This window comes from Oncorhynchus clarkii, chromosome 29 (genome assembly GCF_045791955.1).
Source record: "Oncorhynchus clarkii lewisi isolate Uvic-CL-2024 chromosome 29, UVic_Ocla_1.0, whole genome shotgun sequence".
Classification (NCBI taxonomy): Eukaryota; Metazoa; Chordata; class Actinopteri; order Salmoniformes; family Salmonidae; genus Oncorhynchus; species Oncorhynchus clarkii.
Genome location: NC_092175.1, coordinates 11,704,504 through 11,724,833, shown reverse-complemented (window position 1 = coordinate 11,724,833; position 20,330 = coordinate 11,704,504). Strand labels below are relative to the sequence as shown.

The window sequence follows — 20,330 nt, the reverse complement described above, 5'->3', positions numbered from 1 at the left end:
ATCTGAGTTAGACAAAAATAATGGTGTTCCAAAAAAGGACCAGTTGCCAGAACCACGAATACAAATTCCACCCTAGACACCGTTGCCCTAGAGCACACAATAATTGGATACATACCTTGGACTAAAAATCAGCGCCACAGGTAACTTCCACATTGCTGTGAACGATCTGAGAGCTAAGGCAAGAGGGGCCTTCCATGCCATTAAAAGGAACATAAAATTCGACATAACAATTAGCAAAAAATATTCAAATCAGTTATAATAATATATAACCCATTGCAGTTTATGGTTTTGAAGTCTGGGGTCCGCTCAACATCCAAGAATTCACAAAATGGGACACACACGAAATTGAGACTCTGCATGCACAATTCTTTAAAAATATCCTTTGTGTACAACGTAAAACACCAAAAAATGCATGTAGAGCAGAATTAGTCTGATACCCGCTAATTTTCAAAATCCAGAAAAGAGCCGTTAAATTCTACAACCACATAAAAGGAAGCGATTCCCAAACCTTCCATAACAAAGCCATCACCTACAGAGAAATGAACCTGGAGAAGAGCCCCCTAAGCAAGCTGGTCCTGGGGCTCTGTTCACACAAACACAAACAGACCCCAGAGGCCCAGGACAGAAACACAATTAAACCCAACAAAATCATCAAAAAGATAATTACTTGACAGATTGGAAAATAATTTACTAAAAAAATGAGCAAAACTAGAATGAGAGTACACAGTGGCAGAATACCTGACCCAATATTCTACTTTTACTGACCCAAAATTAAGGAAATGACTATGTATAGACTCAGTGAGCTTAGCCTTGATATTGAGAAAGGCAGCCGAAGGTAGACCTGGCTCTGAAGAGAAGACAGGCTATGTGCACACTGCCCACAAAATGAGGTGGAAACTGAGCTGCACAGTATGCAATCACAGCAGAAAGATGTGTGACCTGTTGCCACAAGAAAAGGGCAACCAGTGAAGAACATACAACATTGTAAATACAACCCATATTTATGTTTATTTATTTTCCCTTTGTACACATCATTACAACACTGTATAGTACACGTGGACAAAAGTTTTGAAAATGACACAAATATTAATTTTCACAAAGTTTGCTGCGTCTTTAGATATTTTTGTCAGATGTTACTATGAAATACTGAAGTATAATTACAAGAATTTGATAAGTGTCAAAGGCTTTTATTGACAATTACATGACGTTGATGCAAAGAGTTAATATTTGCAGTGTTGACCCTTCTTTTTCAAGACCTCTGCAATCCACCCTGGCATGCTGTCAATTAACTTCTGGGCCACATCCTGACTGATGGCAGCCCATTCTTGCATATTCAATGCTTGGAGTTTGTCAGAATTTGTGGGGTTTTGTTTGTCCACCCACCTCTTGAGGATTGACCACAAGTTCTCAATGGGATTAAGGTCTGGGGAGTTTTCTGGCCATGGACCCAAAATATTGATGTTTTGTTCCCCGAGCCACTTAGTTATCACTTTTGCCTTATGGCAAGATACTCCATCATGCTGGAAAAGGAATTGTTTGTCACCAAACTGTTCCTTGGATGGTTGAGAGAAGTTGATCTTGGAGGATATGTTGGTACCATTCTTTATTTATGGCTGTGTTCTTAGGCAAAATTGTGATTGAGCCCACTCCCTTGGCTGAGAAGCGAGCCCACTCCCTTGGCTGAGAAGCAACCCCACACATGAATGGTCTCAGGATGCATTACTGTTGGCATGACACAGGACTGATGGTAGCGCTCACCTTATCTTCTCCGGACAAGCTTTTTTCCTGATGCCCCAAACAATTGGAAAGGGGATTCATCAGAGAAAATGACTTTACCCCTGTCCTCAGCAGTCCAATCCCTGTACCTTTTGCAGAATATCAGTCTGTCCCTGATGTTTTTTTCTGGAGAAAAGTGGCTTCTTTGCTGCCCTTCTTGACACCAGGCCATCCTCCAAAAGTCTTTGCCTCACTGTGCATGCAGATGCTCTCACACCTGGCTGCTGCCATTCCTGAGCAAGCTCTGTACTGGTGGTGCCCCGATCCCGCAGCTGAATCAACTTTAGGAGACAGTCCTGGCACTTGCTGGACTTTCTTGGGCGCCCTAGAGACTTCTTCACAACAATTGAACCGCTCTCCTTCAAGTTCTTGATGATCCGATAAATGGTTGATTTTGGTGCAATCTTACTGGCAGGGCTATCCTTGCCTGTGAAGCCCTTTTTGTGCAAAGCAATGATGATGGCACAAGTTTCCTTGCAGGTAACCATGGTTGGCAGAGAAAGAACAATGATTCCAAGCACCACCCTCCCTTTGAAGCTTCCAGTCTGTTATTCAAACTCAATCAGCATGACAGAGTGATCTCCAGCCTTGTCCTCGTCGACATGAAGTCAGCTGGTCCTTTTGTGGCAGGGCTGAAATGCAGTGGAAATATTTTGGGGGGGATTCAGTTAATTTGCATGGCAAAGAGCGACTTTGCAATTAATTGCAATTCATCTGATCACTCTTCATAACATTCTGGAGTATATGCAAATTGCCATCATACAAACTGAGGCAGCAGACTTTGTGAAAATGAATATATTGTGTCATTCTCAAAACTTTTGGCCACGACTGTATATAGACATAATATAAGATTTGAAATTACTTTATTCTTTTGGAACTTTTGTGAGTGTAATGTTTACTGTTAATTATTTATTGGATATTTCACTTTTGTTTATTATCTATTTCACTTGCTTGGCAATGCAAACATATGTTTCCCGTGCCAATCAAGCCCCATAAATTAAAATTGAATTGAGAGAGAGAGAATGGCTGAAGGATGGAGAAGGGAAAGAGTGGACAGGAAGAGGGAGGGGAGAGAGAATGAGGGTTAAACAGGGAGAGGGGAGAGAAAGGGTTGGAGGCACAATACAGAAGGAGGTAGAGAAAGAGGAGCTATATGGAGACGGGCAGAGAAATCAAAGAAGATCGGGAGAGAGTGAGAGGAGTTTGATAAAGAGAGGGAAAGAGAGCTATAGAGGCAGAGAGTGATAATGGTAGACTTGGAAGAACTTTACACCAAAGTCACTTTACACCAAAGTATTTTATCTCCACAAGAGATTTGATTTGACCCATTTTAAGGAGACTCAACGGATTGTTGAGAAATACTTATGCTGAGGAAGGAAACATGAACAATCCCTACCAGTTCTTGTGAAAGTTTCATCTCCTAACAAGAATCACTCTCATGTATTATTGCAACAATGTGTAAACAAATAAATCCTTATTACAAAAAAATATTTTTTAAAGTTACTACTATGAAAGGGAGCAGGCTTTTTAGCTATCTGGAATGGCTGGGAGCCCACTGTGAAATAAAAAAATATGTATTTTTTTTAATGGGTTACATTGTGCTTTGTGATGTTTGATGTTAGACGTCTGATAACTTAATTATGACACTTAACGGTAATGATGTTTGGGAGATTAGCATTATAAGGGACTAGTGTTCTCCCACAGTGTTGTGAATGTGACCTACGGTCACTCAGACAGTGCACAGGAAGTCTCATCTGCCATTCTTAACAGTGCTGGGGAAGCGACTCTGAAAATATAGTTTACCAAGCTACCAATTACTTCAAACGGGAAGACGTTGAGATGCACTAAAGCTACGCTTATGAAAAAATGTAGTTTACTTAATTTAACTAAAGTTACTTTGAAAAAGTAGTTCAGTACATCAACACTACTTTGTGAAAAATGTTCATATCTTCAGTGGGCATCAACGTATTCACCCCCTTGGATTTCTTCACATTTACCTTTATTAAAATGGAGGTCATTGTACATTTTTGTCAATGATCAACACAAAATCGTTAATAAAAAAAGATGAATTAAAAATAAAACACAAATACTTGGATTACATAATTATTCACCCCCCTGAGTAAATATATGTTAGAATCACCTTTGGAAGCGATTACAGCTGTGCGTATTCTTGGGTAAATCTCTAAGAGCTTTGCAGACTGGGATTATTCAATATTTGCCCACTATTCTTTTCTAAATTCTTCAAGCTCTGTCAAGGTGTTCGGGATCATGTGTAGACAGCTATTTCCAAGCAGATTTAAGTCAAAACTGTAACTTGGCCACTCAGGAACATTCACTGTCTTCTTGTTTAACAACTCCAATGTAAATTTGGCCTTGTGTTGTAGGTTATTATCCTGCTGAAAGGTGAATTCGTCTCCCAGTGTCTGTGTAAAGCAGATTGAAGCAAGTTTCCCTTTTGGATTTTGCCTGTGCTAAGCTCCACCCCATGATTTTTTATCCTGAAAAACGCCTGTCTTTGCCAATATAAAGTATACCCATACCATGATGCATCTACCACCTTGAAAATAAGGAGGCAGTTACTCACTGATGTATTGTTATTGGATTTGCCCGAAACATAAGGCTTTGTATTTAGGCCCAAAAGTGTATTCCTTTGCCATTTTTTTTCAGAGTTGTTTTAGTGCCTTGTTGCATAACAGGATGCATTTTTTTTAGTATTTTTATTATGTATATTTGTATTCTTCTCTTCACTCTGTTATTTAGGTCATGATTGAGATGTCACTACAATGTTGTGGATCCACCCTCAGTTTTTTTCCCGTCACACCCATTGAACTCCGTAGCTGTTTTAGAATCAAGGTGACATCCTTGAGCTGTTTCCTTCCTGTCCTGCAGATCAGTTCAGAAGGATGACTGTATCTTTGATGTGTCTGGGTGGTTTAATACATCATCGAAAGCATAATTATTAACTTGGCCATGCTTAAACAGATAGTCAATGTCTGATTTGTTAGTGTTACCCATCTACCAATCACTGCCCTTCATTATGAGCCTTTAGAAAACTTACTGGTCTTCGTAGTTGAATCTGTGCTTGAAATGCAATGATTGACTGAGGTACCTTAAAGATGTTGTGTGCATGGGGGACAGAGGAAGGGGTAGTCATTCAAAAATCATGTCAACCCCTATAATTTCACAGAGTCCAAATTTTACTCCTGAACTTATTTAGGCTTACCTAAACAAGGGGGGTGAATACTTATGCAACACCTATATTTAGTTTTATAATTTTTTATTAATTTGTAAAAATTTGTAGAATTGTCTTTTTTGGGTAGATCAAATGGAGAAAAAAAAATCACAAATCTATTTCAATCCCATGCAACAAAATGTTTAAAAAAAATGTCAGACTACAAATTGCAAGAACAGTTCACTCTGGAGTCAGATGTTTGCAGAATAGGTAATGTAGTCTATTAAACACAAAGACAATGTTTCAAGTGAGTATAAGGCAGTTCTGATTTTCTTTTCTTTCTGCAAAAAAAGTACTTTGCAGTTCCAGTAGTTAAGTACACCGCTAACATTGCAGAAATGTAATCAACTACTGAAAGCACTAACAAGATTTGAATGTAGTTCAGCTACCACCAAGCTACTGCAGAATGTAGTTAAGTTACTAGTTGAACTACATGTGGTTCACTACTCCCCACCACTGATTCTGAAACACTTGTCCACATACGGGAAATTATATACTGTAAATTAACTCCATTTAGGGAATAATCTTTCTTGAACTTTTATCTGAAGCAGAATACACTCAAAAAACATGACTTTAGAGTAAGACCCATGAGGTGGTCTTACAGTCAGTCACATGCACAGAAACAGCAGCCATAACCTGGGGTCTGCAACCTGTGGTTCTGCGTGGCTCTTCGATTCCCCCTTTTGTGGCTCCATGGCGCTCAATAATTTTGTCATTCAGACTGTGTGAGGCATCAGCTCGGAACAAAGATTCTCTGTTTATTGACACAAACCATTAACTATCTCATCTCAGGTACAACACACGTCCAGCAAAAGCGCAAAAAGAGTGAAAAGCCATTGTCCTCTGCGATGGGATTTACATTTAAACAGCATTATTCTTTTGTTGGTGGGTGGGAGGGGAGATATACATTTAACATCATTACCCTCGACTAAGAGGGATACTTCAAACAGTAGGCTGATGATGGTTAGGTTGAAGCCATAGGACTGAGCCCAGGTCTCCTGGATATATTACGTGATACAATCTATTATTTTCTAATCTTCTGAAATATATCAACTGGATATGAGCTAGGGTTCTCCCACGCATGTCCCAACTAAACACAGACAGAGAAGCAAAGCCGGTGCCAACAGTTAGGGGGTGATACAAGAACATTACCCCCCCCCCCAAAAAAAAAGATCTGATTGGAAGAAAAAAAACATTCTATAAACAAACAAGTAAAAAAGCAAACAGCTTTGTAACTCCCCTCCCCTGAAATCCCAAAGGTACCTACACTAACCCTTTACCCCATCCCCTTCTTCAATAGGTACAGCATAATACAGCACAACAACGTTCAGAAGGTAGCAGACGAGAATGGTAAAAAAAAACACTCATGCAAATCAAGGCTGTTTCACACGGAGTCACAAACACAGGAAAGTCTTCAACCGGGGATTCAATCCAATAGGCGCGTCTTAGCGCAGTCGACAATTCGGCTTTTAGAGGCAAAGTTCGCGGAGATTGCGTCTATGGAAACGCTGCAGATGTCGGCTCAATCAATTTTACCTTTAAATGTCAAGTGCGTTACTACGCGGCTCTGATTGAATCCCGGCCTTCTTCTTGTACAATACAACAGTTCGCCCCAACAGTCAGTGCTTTAAGGGACTGTATTCAAAAAGTGAGTGCTGATTTCGGATCAGATTTGCCCTTCAAACATAACGCATAAGAGAGGGGACCTGATCCTAGATCAGCACTCCTACTCTGAGACTCTTGGTGAATACAGGCCCAGGTCTTCTCATGGATGTTGATGTTGTTGCTGTTTACTTGTTTACAGACTTCTTTATTTGCTACTGAATGGATAAAAGTGTGTGTGACAGACTGTGGTCATAGGCTCGGTGGTCATCTGGACATAATATCTTCCCACAGTTCTCCAAATAATGTCCTAGTTCTAACCGTTTGACCAGGTCCTCCTCTGTTTTCCCCTTATCTGTTCGAGGGGCGAGGTTCTCCCTCTCAGTCTGAGGGGCCAGGGGGTCCTGGTTGGCAAACAGTTAATAACCAATCCCATAGTCCATTGCTAGGACCTCCCTGACCCTGAGATAAGTCCAGGAAGGAGGAAGGAGGTACAGTCCATCCAGAGACAGACACAGAGCCACCAAGACAATCTTCTACGATAGTTACTATTCATGATTCAAAAAGGCGTGATGTTTATTTGGCATCTGTTCTTTTCAGTCCAATATATCATTTTGATCTCTAGATGTATCATGTTTCTTTCCTTCTTAGCAAACAGTTATCTTTTTAATTCCAATAGATAGTGCACATTCATCTACGTTGCAGTTCCAGTCACGTTTAATCTAATCTCTCGTAGTACAGTTTTACAATATACTATATATGATACTCTTTCCATAAAGTCTCCCATAGATATATGTTCATATATAGAATGATCTCTCTCTTTCTATTGTGTGTATATATTATATTGTATATAGTCCTGCCTCTGTGGTTACAGTTCCTGTGAGCTGATGACGTGGAACAGTGTGACGTTGTACAGAACCTGGTGTCCGTTGTTCCAGGCGTAGAGCGCACGGTCCCGAGGGTTGTAGTCAAGCATGGAGATATGGGAGTACTTGTTCTGGAAGGCGATGTCTATGTACTCATACGTGGAGGAGTTAGTGCTGTAAGCGTAGTACACCTTGGTCCCTCCAGAGTAACCGTTGGTAACATAGAGAGTACCGCAGATCATGAAGGCTTCGCCGGCGCTCCTCTTGGGGTGGTTGGTGGTCCAGCTCTTGATGATCTGCAGCGTGCTGGGATTCAGCTTGCTGATCACGATGTTCCCTGCGTTCTGATTGGTGGCGTAGACGGCCCACAGCCCGCCCTCGTCCACCATGAGGTCGATGTCGGAGTGGCCGCCCCAGGCGTAGTGATACATGTTGTTGTAGCCGGCGTTGTCCAGCTGCCGGGACTTGCTGATGGCGGAGGTTTTGAAGTCGAACTTGATGATGACGTGGCTCTGGAACTTGTTGAAGTAGATGGAGCCGTTGTAGACCACCTGACCTGTACCGGACCATGGGTGGGGGAGGCGGTGAGACGTGAAGTTGTCCGTCGTCATGAAGTCCGCCATGGACTTGTACTCCCGCACAAATCGGTTGTTGTGGTAACCATCCATGTACCACACCTAACAGACAGAACAGATGAGAAGGAAGAACAGAGGAACCATTAACACAGAGTCAGAAGCAACTTTATAATACAAACAAGATAAAACACACCCTGCAGTCCTTTTAAAACCCTCATATCAAACTCCTCAGTGCACCATTATGTAGATAGGAGCCATATAAACGTGTGGACCACAGAAAGCCTCATTAAATCGGTGCCTCAGCTCAGAGCGGAGCGGGAAGCAGTGTTCCTGCCTCCTGATGGAGCAGACCAAGACGAGATTGTGAATACAAACAGTCAGGAATGACAGGCAGCTGCAGGCGGCGGCAGGCCGGGATCGGGAATGAGCCTCTTGGGAATAATGCGGATCATTCCAGATAAAATGCTAATCTCAGCTGCATTCTCCCTATGGCTCTTAGGAGAGAGAGAGAGAGAGAGGGAGAGGGAGAGGGGGAGAGGGAGAGAAAGAGAGCGAGAGAGAGAGAGAGAAAAAAGAAAGAGAAAAAAAGAAAGAAAGAAAGAAAGAAAGAGAGGGCCTCTCTGTTGTGATCAATCACATCTAATCTGTCTTCCTGGTACTATTAGAACACATTACACATGGTCTCACAGATGTAAACGATACATAGCACATCTTTTCCGGTCCCACTTAGCTACTTTGTCTTTCCCTACTGTCTCATACACTCTCTCATAGACCACCTTGCCACTCACAAGCAGTACATTGTAAAATTACTGGAAAGTTTGTGGAATTTCTCAATTCCCTACTTGCAGGCCTGATACAGCCTATAGACTACGAGTTTCTGGCCACTGTATAGAGCCTTATGATATACATGTAATGATTTAATAATAACGATAACATTAGTCTAGAAACTCATTTAGTGAAGGCAACAGGACTGAACATTTTACTGTTACTGTCACTAACAAATGCATTCATGGGTTGTATCGCTACAATTCAATCGTAAAGGCAAGGTACACTGGGAAATTATTGGAGGTGTGGCTTAGTGGTGGTGTTACATTTAAGTATACATTACTCAAAAAAACTACATTTGTTTTACTCATATGAAGGTAGTGCAGCTCACTTCAGCTATTTAAGTTTCTTAACTTATTTTTGTTTGGTTGTCATGGATATTCTAATCAATAATGAGGAGAGACAAGGTCAATCACCAATCAGGATATTACTTTATTCAAACCTTATTAATAAAGGAGCATAGAGTAATTGCTTCTACAATAAAGAGGCTGGTCGACTCCACACCTTTGAGTGTTGTGGCGAGTAGCTCTGACATACAAAGTATGCAAAATATGTTTTCTAGCAGATACACCCTCTTAGTCTACATGACAAACAACAGATGTATGGAATGGGTCACAAGGTGAGAAAGGAGTACCCCCCAGCCAGATAGCATTTGTTATGAAGACGGTTTTAAGTTAGGCCCCTAAGATCTCGTCCCTGGTACTTCACAGTACAGAAACACCAACTCATTCTATGGAATAAATCAATTGTAAAGTCCTGTGGTGAGTCAGCCTCTGGGTCATACAGTATCCCAGGATAGGTGCAACATCAGAGATGACGTATAATGGTTCAAGACACTACCCCACACATCTTGTCTCAGACTGTCTCTCCCCCAAGGCAAAAGGAGGAAGTGACTGGTGCACAGACATTGTGGTTCCCCATCAAGCCATCCCTTCACATGGTTTAAAATAGGTAAAGACATTCACACATGAAGACAATGTTCCATCCTGTCCTCTTATCTTTCTGATATTCTGCATAGCACCAGGGACATGTGATAGACAAGCCTGACTCCTATGCTCTCTGGACCCCAGGTGACTGAGGCCCATAGGGGTGAAGTGCAACTGCCAACACCAGAGTCCGAAGGGATACATTCTAATAACAAGAGTTCAACAGTTAAATTATATAAGCATATTATACAGATAAGACATCTTAATTATCTATATTACCGAGCTAATTAGGATTCCTCCACCACAAGATGTTTGAGAAGCCAAATGTTTATATCCCAGGACAAATTAGCTAGCAACAGCAATCTAGCTAAATAGGACAAATTAGCTAGCAAGTGCAAGCTAGCTAGCTAAATTGCCATAAATGTTTAATGCTTTTTGACCTGTCCCCAAATGAATGTAATTGTTTCAGAGTATGTTTTGATATTTTAACATGCGTTTTGTGATCGCGCTTGGTGTGGGGGGACAAAATAAATGTATTCACGATGGTGCACGATGGCGCACGCATGCAGCCGGTTTTTGTTTCGTGTTAGGTTTAGGGAAAATAGGCTTTCGAATAGGAATCAATTATTTGGTCCCCACAAGGATAGTAAAACAAACATGTGTGTGTGTGTGCATGATCTGAGTGAGGGTAATGCAATGTTGTAAAGCACTTAGTCTGATCTTCCAGTAGCAACAGGAGTGAAACACAGTACCAAGGTCATGAAATCATTACCTTAATGGAGCTGGGCTTACCATGTTGATGGATGGCTCAAGTGTGTGTGTGTTTGTGTGTGTATATATACTATATGTTTGTGCGTGTGACTGTGTGTGTGTGTGTCTGCATGTGTTTGTGTGTGTCTCAGCCAGTATTGTGTCGAGACCACCTAAAGCGAGACCGAGGCAAGACTGAGACCAGGAAAATGCGAGTCCAATTCAAGACCATGATTGCAATTTTGTCAAATCAACACATAATAAGAGTTCAAAATGTCCAGTATTTCTGTGTTCATATTTCAGAACAACATATGGATTCTTTAGACATTCAGAATAGTGAATAAATGCATGCAGAGGGAAAATAGAGCCACTCTACAAATTATTACTAACCCAAACACAGTGGGGAACAATGGGCCTTCTGCGCATTCAGAGAAGGGCTAAGGATTTATAAATTAATGATTATAATAATAATAAATAATTATAATAATTATAATATTATTTTCAATGACGCTCTGATTGAATCTCTTCGGTTTTTGCTGGAAAGGGTTAACACTGATGGTCTCTGGGAAGATACATCTAACTAGCTAAGTCAACCATTGGATAGTCCATCAGAAGCTAGATAAAGCCATGTGCCATTCAAGTGTATTAGGGCAACATTTTGGAGTGAAAGTGGAATAAAACAATCACATTTTGACTTAATGCGTGGGACCGTTTTTCAAAAAACTTAAGGAAACTTCTGCCTTTTTGAAGGTCAACAGGTCACTGCGTAATAAATGGCGAGCAGTAGTTTTCCCATGGTCAAGCTTGCTAGCTTTTGTTGTCGGCTAGTTTGCAGGAGGATGCAGCAGGTGTTTTGAAAGAGGATGTCGTTGCTAACCCCTTTTTAAGAATAACTTTCAACAAGAAGTTAAGTTCCAAATCATCTGGTGAGTGAAACTGTGTTTTTATTGCAGCGTCTTTGCTGTTGTTAGACATCTCTTTGAAAATAATTTGTGTGAAACATTGTTGCATTTTAAGTGAAACTGAAAGCAGTTTAGCAACATGAAATCTTATTAAAAGCTGTTCATATACACTCCCTGGCAGAATATGACACTTTAAAAACATTTTCTGACAAGCGAACACCTAAATATGGTAATTTTCACATTTTCATAAATTCATAGAATGTTTAGGAATGATGTATACTAAGGTATTTGTGAAAATTCTATAGTAATATAGAGTGGGAAAGCGGCCTTGCATTTGGACAATAGAGACTGCAGTAAATAAACTAAATAGAAACATGTCTTGTCCAGGACCAGAGTATAGACAGACCAGTGTGCTGTAGGTCGCAATTGTAAATGAGAACTTGTTCTCAACTTGCCTACCTGGTTAAATAAAGGTGAAATAAATAGCCAATCAGAGCCACAGTAGGCCTTTATACTAAAAAGCCATGTGTCACACGAACCTGCCATCATTCACTTTGAACTGGACTGTGTGTTTACAGGCAGTTACAACAGTGCGACTTTAGATCATTAGAACACATTCACCAAAAGCCATAAAATACATGTGAATGGATTTCTGCAAATACTGTATGTAAAACACCACAGGAGTCCTCTAACATTTGGGAATTTTACAGTCCTATTGATGAAACAACCATGAAAAGGTAGTCTCTCTCTCTCTGTTATGCACATCATCAACAACAACAAGATCAACAACTAATGCTAGCCAGAGCAAGATGAGTGAAATCTAACGAAGGAATATTAGATAAACCCTATCAAACTTTTTCAGCTAGATGACTGTCAAAATTCCAATGATAAACAATGGGGAATTGTAGCCTCCTCGTCCTTCTGCAGCTTGACTGCCAACGCAGTCTTGTCCCCAAGCAAGCACCCAAGCTAACTGGCTAAAGTTGTCTAGCTTGCTAGCTAGGTACTTCCAGACACCTCACTCTGACTATTTTACTCATCGTAGCAGAGCTGGTTAGGCTGTTTACATGTTATCTGGAGCAAGTTAAAAATAACCTTTTTTGCCTATGTTTATTGATACCGGTCATACTCAGTGGATGTTGCGCGTTCGAAAATTAATCAGTTGTTCTGGCACACGCAGACGAGAGTGCTCTGAAATCGGAGCAGATAGCCAGAGTGAATTTGCGAATGCAAGAGATGTGCTAACTGGATAACAGTCGTTCAAGTTCTTGCTAGCTAACAAAATGACACCTGTATCTCTAGCTGTGTATAGCCACCAAAAAACGATATGAGGGGAAAAAGTCAGTCACTCCTCCAATGGCATGAATTCCTCCTGGCAGCTAGCTAGCTATCTACAGTAGCTAACATTAGGCTACGTGTTTTTAGTTTGCTACATAAACATAAACTTAGCAAAAAACACTGGCAACTGTGTTTATTTTCAGCAAACTCAACATGTGTAAATATTTGCATGAACATAACAAGATTCAACAACTGAGACATAAACTGACGAAGTTCCACAGACCAGTGACTAACACTTGAAATGGAAAAATGCGTCCCTGAACAAAGGGGGGATCAAAAGTAACAGTCAGTATCTGGTGTGGCCACCAGCTGCATTAAGTACTGCAGTGCATCTCCTCCTCATGGACTGCACCAGATTTGCCAGTTCTTGCTGCTCTTCCACCAAGGCCCTGCAAGTTCCCGGACATTTCTGGGGGGAATAGCCCTAGCCATCACCCTCCATTCCAACAGGTACCAGACGTGCTCAATGGGATTGAGATCCGGGCTCTTCGATGGCCATGGCAGAACACTGACATTCCTGTCTTGCAGGAAATCACACACAGAACGAGCAGTATGGCTGGTGACATTGTCATGCTGGAGGGTCATGTCAGGATGAGTCTGCAGGAAGGGTACCACACGAGGGAGGAGGATGTCTTCCCTGTAACGCACAGCGTTGAGATTGCATGCAATGGCTACAAGCTCAGTCCGATGATGCTGTGACACCGCCCCAGACCATGACGGACCCTCCACCTCCAAATCGATCCCACTCCAGAGTACAGGCCTCGGTGTAGCGCTCATTCCCTTTGACGATAAACGCTAATCCGACCATCACCCCTGTGAGACAAAACCGCGACTCGTCAGTGAAGAGCACTTTTTGCCAGTCCTGTCTGGTCCAACGACGGTGGGTTCGTGCCCATAGGCGATGTTGTTGCCGGTGACGTCTGGTGAGGACCTGTCTTACAACATGCCTACAAGCCCTCAGTCCATTCTCTCTCAGCCTATTGCGGACAGTCTGAGCACTGATGGAGGGATTGTGCGTTCCTGGTGTAACTTGGGCAGTTGTTGTTGCCATCCTGTACCTGTCCCGCAGGTGTGATGTTCGGATGTACCGATCCTGTGCTGGTGTTGTTACACGTGGTCTGCCACACGATCAGCTGTCCGTCCTGTCTCCCTGTAGCTCTGTCTTTGGCATCTCACAGTACGGACATTGCAATTTATTGCCCTGGCCACATCTGAAGTCCTCATGCCTCCTTGCAGCATGCCTAAGCAACGTTCACGCAGATGAGCAAGGACCCTGGGCATCTTTCTTTTGGTGTTTTTCAGAGTCAGTAGAAAGGCCTCTTTAGTGTCCTAAGTTTTCATAACTGTGACCTTAATTGCCTACCGTCTGTAAGCTGTTAATGTCTTAACAACCGTTCCACAGGTGCATGTTCATTAATTGTTTATGGTTCATTGAACAAGCATGGGAAACAGTGTTTAAACCCTTTACAATGAAGATCTGTGAAGTTATTTGGATTTTTATGAATTATCTTTGAATGACAGGGTCCTGAAAAAGGGGAGTTACTTTTTTTGCTGAGTTTATATGCTAGTCTATTAACCACGTTTTGACTGACTTGTGATCATTGATTGTATTAGCCTTAGTTACATTTGTCCATTTTTGTCCAGAATATTGAGTCATTGAAACTGAAACAGTGCATCCCGAATGGAAGCAGCATGTACCAAGCCAGCTGTGATTTACAACCTGATAGCAACATTTTTGGGATTACCAAGACATTTATTGGTGAATTATATTTATCATGCCCCGAACTGCATCCATCTATTCTGCCAACAATGCCTTAGTGTACGTCATGGAACATTGTCAAATATAACCTATTTTTAAAGCTTCTTATAAAGTTTGTTTTTGTAGCATAAACTGGTAATTTGATATTTTTGACTGATATAATGATTGTCTGTTTGTTTCATATCTGCATAGTTGTTAAAACACTGTCAGTGGGAGTGGCAAAGGTTGAGAGACAAGCGTCCTCAGAAACACGACCCTGCCAAGCCACACTGTTTCTTGACTCACTGCTCGCTTAACCCGGAAGCCAGCAACACCAACGTGTCAGAGGAAACACCATCCAATTGGCGACCGTATCAGTGTGCAGGCGCCAGGCCCGCCACAGGAGCCGTTAGAACCTGATGGGACAAGGATATCCCGGCCAGCCAAACCCTCCCCTAACCCAGATGACGCTCAGCTAATTGTGCGCTGCTTCATGGGTCTCCCGGTTGCGGCCGGCTGCGTCACAACCTGGGATCGGACCCGTGCCTTAGACCGCTGCGCTACTCAGGAGGCTGTCCACTTTAAACTGTAGTTCACTGGTTACTTTGTGTGATGAAAGTGAAATGTGTTTTTTTGCAATGGTAAGTAATAGTTATACATTTAGATTGGGAAATAGTTAATGGTTGTGTTTTTGTATTCTGATGATTGGGACCTACTGGCTTATTATGTCGAGGTTTATGGACTGCTTATCCTTTAACATCATGTTGTGTGTGACTGCTGTCTTTCCATCGGCCCTATGCAGTGGTGTAGTGGTACCTGGAGAAGTGGGAATACTCTAATTTTGCCAGAAAATTCCCAAACGGCCTGCCCAGCAATGGAAAGGCACCCTGTGTGAAAGATCCTATGTTTTCCTATGGTTTTCTTGTTTGTCTTTCTGAAGATTTTTCAGATTTTCCCAAAAATGTTGATGGTCTAAATCCACAACAATGTTTAAACCACATCAATCTGATTGGGTGGGGCTGTAAAGGCCTGGCTCCCCAGTTGGTGGGCCTCGATCCACCCAGGCCCATCCATGTCTATGCCCCTGATGCGGACTAAACTTTTTCAATACCTGGTTGCATATCCATTGTTGCCTTAGTTAACATTTACTGGTAGATATCATGAATTGATATGTCTTTCCTACCCTACCGGCTTTCTAAATAAATTTGATTGATTGTCTGTTTCTTACCCGTGTATCTCCCTCCGGTGCTGCAGGGTCAGTCATCCAGGATCCGAACCTGGATCCAGACGTCTTGATGGTGACAGGATCACTGATGCCCGTCAACTTCCCACATGCTGTGAAGGAATAACGGACATAGAAATACCTCTCATAGATACAACATATACTTCTCATAGACTCAGCTATCAAGGGCACATCTTTATTATTTATATTGTCTAGCGTGCTGTAATAAAGAAAGCATGTTGTACTTGCACATTATAACATCATTTACAAAACATGCACCTGTAGCCTTCAATCACAAAAGGAGAACGGAATGTGTGTATTTTATTGCTGTGTGTGTCTATGTTGGTTCCTCCATCTGTGAGAGAATAAAGGTCCTGTAATGGTCTTTGGTATTCTGTGCTTATGTTTATGTCTGTGTTTGTGTCTGAGGGATGGAGAGAGAGAGAGATTTCATTGTTATTCAAGTTGTGTAGGATTGTGTTGTTGCTCCTGCTTCCATTTGTTCTAAGCTGTGTGAGCTGAGCATGTTGTTAATTAGGCTTGATTGAGGTGTTAATGTGAAGTTGACATATCTAGCTCTGAACGCTCGGCTGTGCCTCCCTCCCCGATGACAGCCAGGTAGTTGGACTAATGGGCTGTTATTTTGAAACAGATGGGGAACAACCTCGATTCTGTGGTTAGATCTTAAATGTCAGCTAACGAGCAAACAGCTCAAACACACACTGACATTATTGTTCCTTAATTTGAAAGGCAGTATTTTGTTAAATTGACGTAACACTTTGTTTTGACGAGGCAAAGGTGAATTCGATATAAATAAACTCATTAAAAAAAAATATCACTGAACTTGCTCTGTATGCTAATGGTAAAAAACAAATCTATACATTTAAAAGGTCTCATTTTCTCACTATATCTTCATTTCTGCTATCTGGTCCCGTCCCCAACTTTACTCTTTCTCTCTCTCGCTGTCTCTATGATTCTCTTGCCCTCTATACCTTTCTCCCTTTCTCCCTCCTTTTCCCATTCTCTCTCTGGCAATAAAGTGGTTGTGAAATGCAATTATAGGATGGACTCATAGAATCCAGATGAGATTTCTGCTCCTTCTTTTACTTTTCCTTTCACCCTCACATGACCATCTTCATCTCTCACAATTTCTGTGACAACTCTGTTCCTTTTTTTCACAGTCACACTTTGAATGTTTTTGATGTGAAAACGGGATAATTTGTGTGTTTTAACACATTGGTTATATAAAATAAAACATTTCATATATCAAGTAGAGAGGTGTGTTCCCTGCGCGCGTGTGTGTGTGTGTGTGTGTGTGTGTGTGTGTGTGTGTGTGTGTGTGTGTGTGTGTGTGTATTATTTGTCCATGTCCTCACGTGTATGGCTGTGACTATGACACCTCAGCATCTGCAGCAGCGAGACAAACGCGACATCACATGGGCAAACAAGCACCACTACCATCAGCCCCTTACAGTTATATAGTAATATAGTAATATTACTTATAGTAATAATCTGGACCTTTATTTCTTTATTCATTTCCTCTAATCGTTCCTATCTTTAGATTACCTTTTGGTCTGGACCTCTGGGAGAAATATGCACATCGGGTCTAATCTAATCCCCTCTTGGCCTGAATATGGCTCCAGCCAACCAGAGCTAGACTAGGGGAAATCTAATGGAAATCACTAGTAGACTATAACATTGAAATAACCCAAACACCATCAGTCAGTCATTGTGGAATGGAATGATGATTTGAGGATTATCGAATCAGTGAATGAACGTGGACACACAAAAGAGGGAACAGCCTGATCCTAGTGTGAAGGGAACAGAGATATTTCAGAGAGAGAGAGAGAAGACTGGTTTTTATTATCTTTAGGTTTTATATAGTGAGCTGGGGTCAGAAAGAAGGACTAGAGGAGAGAGTAGGAGGATTGTCTACTGAGACAGAGAGAAATAACAGAAGGCAAGAAAGAGAAAGGACAGCAGTGATAAAGAGGAAGAGCAATGATGTAATGTTTACACTTAGACAAAAAGGGTACCAAATGGAAATTCGGCTGTCCCCATAGGATAACCCTTTTTGATTCCAGGTAGAACCCATTTTTGGTTCCAGGTTGAACTCTTTTGGGTTGCATGTAGAACCTTCTGTGGTTCTACCTGGAACCAAACGGTTCTCTTATGGGGACAGCCGAAGGACCCTTTTAGGTTGTAGATAGCACCTTTTTTTCTAAGAGTGTAAATATAGAGACAATAGAAAAGAGAGTGCGAGAGAGGGAGCGTGATAGAGAAAGATGTAAGTGTCTGGGGGCTATGTGAAGCAGTGATAGGGGGCGAGATGTAGGTATAGCCGGGCTATGTGTAGCAGTGAAAGAGAGAGAGCTGTCGGTGCCTGGGGACCTAGGTGAGATTGCCTTTCTGCTCTATCCATCACTAAGTGATGGTGTTGTTCCACTCCCTGTGATGTCAGACCTGGGTTCAGAAACAAATTAAAATCTTTCACCCAAAAATGGTGTTTGCTTTAGCCTGCCTGGAGTACCAGATGGCCGGGGCTGGCACTTTTGCAACTACTCTAGCTCAATCAAGCCCAGCTAAAAAATTTGAAAATATATATCAAATAGTATTTAAACCCAGGTCTGACAGGAGCTACTGCACGTTCGCCCTGTCCTGCAGAACAAGGGACCTCACCGGCTCAACCGGAGCACTACAGGATGATTTATTTATTTGATTATATCCCTGTGAGATGCCATGTCCCCGTGATGGATGGCCATTGTGTCGCCAACGTCACAGCTACTGTTACTCTATCTGCCACAAAACAGCCTGAAGGAAAGGCCTTCAGCGATCCATTCTCTTTATCTCTCCCTCTCCTTCAGCTCTCTCTCTCTCTAGCTCTAACTCACCTTCCCTCTCTCTCTCTCTCGCTCTCTTTCTCTCCCTTTACCTCTCTCCTTCACTATTTCTCCATGCTCACTCATTCCCTATGCCCCTCTCCATCACTCCCTCATGTCTCTCCTTTCCGGAGTTGCTCTCTCTCTTTGTCAGACGCTCTATGGTTTAGTATTTTTTTATTTATCTCTTATTCTCTCCCCTCCATTTGCTGTTTCCTGGTGCCAACCTAGTTGTTTACCCTGCTCAGGTCAGTCCTAAATTCCATTTAGTTATGTTTTTTCTGAGCCCAACGTGCTGTTTCTCTGGAGAGAAATTGAATCATTCACGAGAGAGTGGGACACTGGTCAGAAGGGGGTTATAGTTTTCATGAAGCAAATATTCAGCCTAGTTCAGTGCAGAAACATGGTAGTTAACTACAACGACCATAATCCATTGCGCCTGTTTTATTTACACTAGTGATGTACATTCCGAGTCTTTTCAGTGAGCCGGCTCATTTGGCACCGTTCACATAAAAGAGACGGCTCATTTGGCTCCCAAATGGCTCTTCGTTTTTAATAAAACCCAATCTAGAACAATTTTTTTTTTAAAAGGCTAATCTCCAATGTAAAGCCCAAAAGGTAGGCTACCATTATGTCAGATCATGAAATGTGAGTTCATTTCTTTTTATGATTAGATGGCCTGTTTTAAGGCACTGACAAAATCGGCATGGACCAGATTGATGCGCTCTCCCCACTATTTATTGTTTCTGCAGTGAGGATTCACCCTCTTTGGGGTGATATTTTATAACTTCTCTGAAGAAAAACATTGTTTTGCGCTCAAAAAGCAGTAGTACGTATGGAAATCAGGGAGCCTAATGAACGGCTCTTTCACCGAAGGGATTCGGTTCCCGACGTTCACCAGAAAGAGCCTCACCAAAAAGAGCCGTTCAAAAAGAGCCATTTGCAACCAAACAACCCATCACTAGGATACACTTTTATGCCTGCTGCGTTACCTTAGATACACACAGACCGCATGAGAGAGGAAAGTACACAGCACCATGAAGAGAGAGAGTGACGGGGACTAGTCAAATGATTTCGGGCAGACAGCCCTGCAGCATATTAGGGCAGGCTAGCCTAGCATACTTAGGCAGGCTAGCCTAGCATACTTAGGCAGGCTAGCCTAGCATACTTAGGCAGGCTAGCCAAGCTAAATAGGATGACTAAAGACAGTAGGCCTAGAGTATAGGGAGCAGAGAGAACATTGTCTGGCTGTTTGTCTGCTACTGCCTGAGCAGAGATCAGACTATTGACTTTTAAGGAATGAAAAAGAACCGTCAACCAATAAAAAAAGGAAGTAATATAGATCCTATTTTTCTATTGATGTCTACCCAATGTGGACCTGACAGAGATAGCGGAATATTTTACAATGTTTTAGCAATTGAACGTTTTAGCCATTTTTGGCATTTCCTTTTAAAAGCGGTGAAATCATTTAATTTCATTGTTTCGTAACTACTGCATGCTGGGTGGACTGTCTCCTGCAGTTGTGTCTCTTCATCCTCACAGAACTCTACGCAGATAAGAGGCTTTGCACGTGGATTGATCTCCTTGTGTGTCCCAAATAGCACCCGATTCCCAATAAAGTGCCCTACTTTGACCAGAGAGCCCTTGGAGCTCTGGTCGAAAGTAGCGCACTATAGGTGTTGCAGGAAAAAAGGGAGCC

General features: G+C 41.9%; 1 protein-coding gene across 2 annotated transcripts in view; it reads right to left on the bottom strand.

The window, feature by feature from the left end:
• Nucleotides 1-5,746: 5,746 nt before the first annotated feature.
• The window catches only part of LOC139388399 (noelin-like), a 54,014-nt gene continuing 39,430 nt past the window's right edge, over nucleotides 5,747-20,330 (bottom strand). For both annotated transcript variants that reach the window (XM_071135038.1, XM_071135037.1), the window contains exons 5-6: nucleotides 15,759-15,865; nucleotides 5,747-8,153 (exon numbers count right to left, since the gene is read on the bottom strand). In XM_071135038.1, the coding sequence (XP_070991139.1) occupies nucleotides 7,479-8,153; nucleotides 15,759-15,865 (782 nt within the window). In that variant the 3' untranslated portion in view covers nucleotides 5,747-7,478. The remainder of the gene's footprint in view (nucleotides 8,154-15,758; nucleotides 15,866-20,330) is intronic.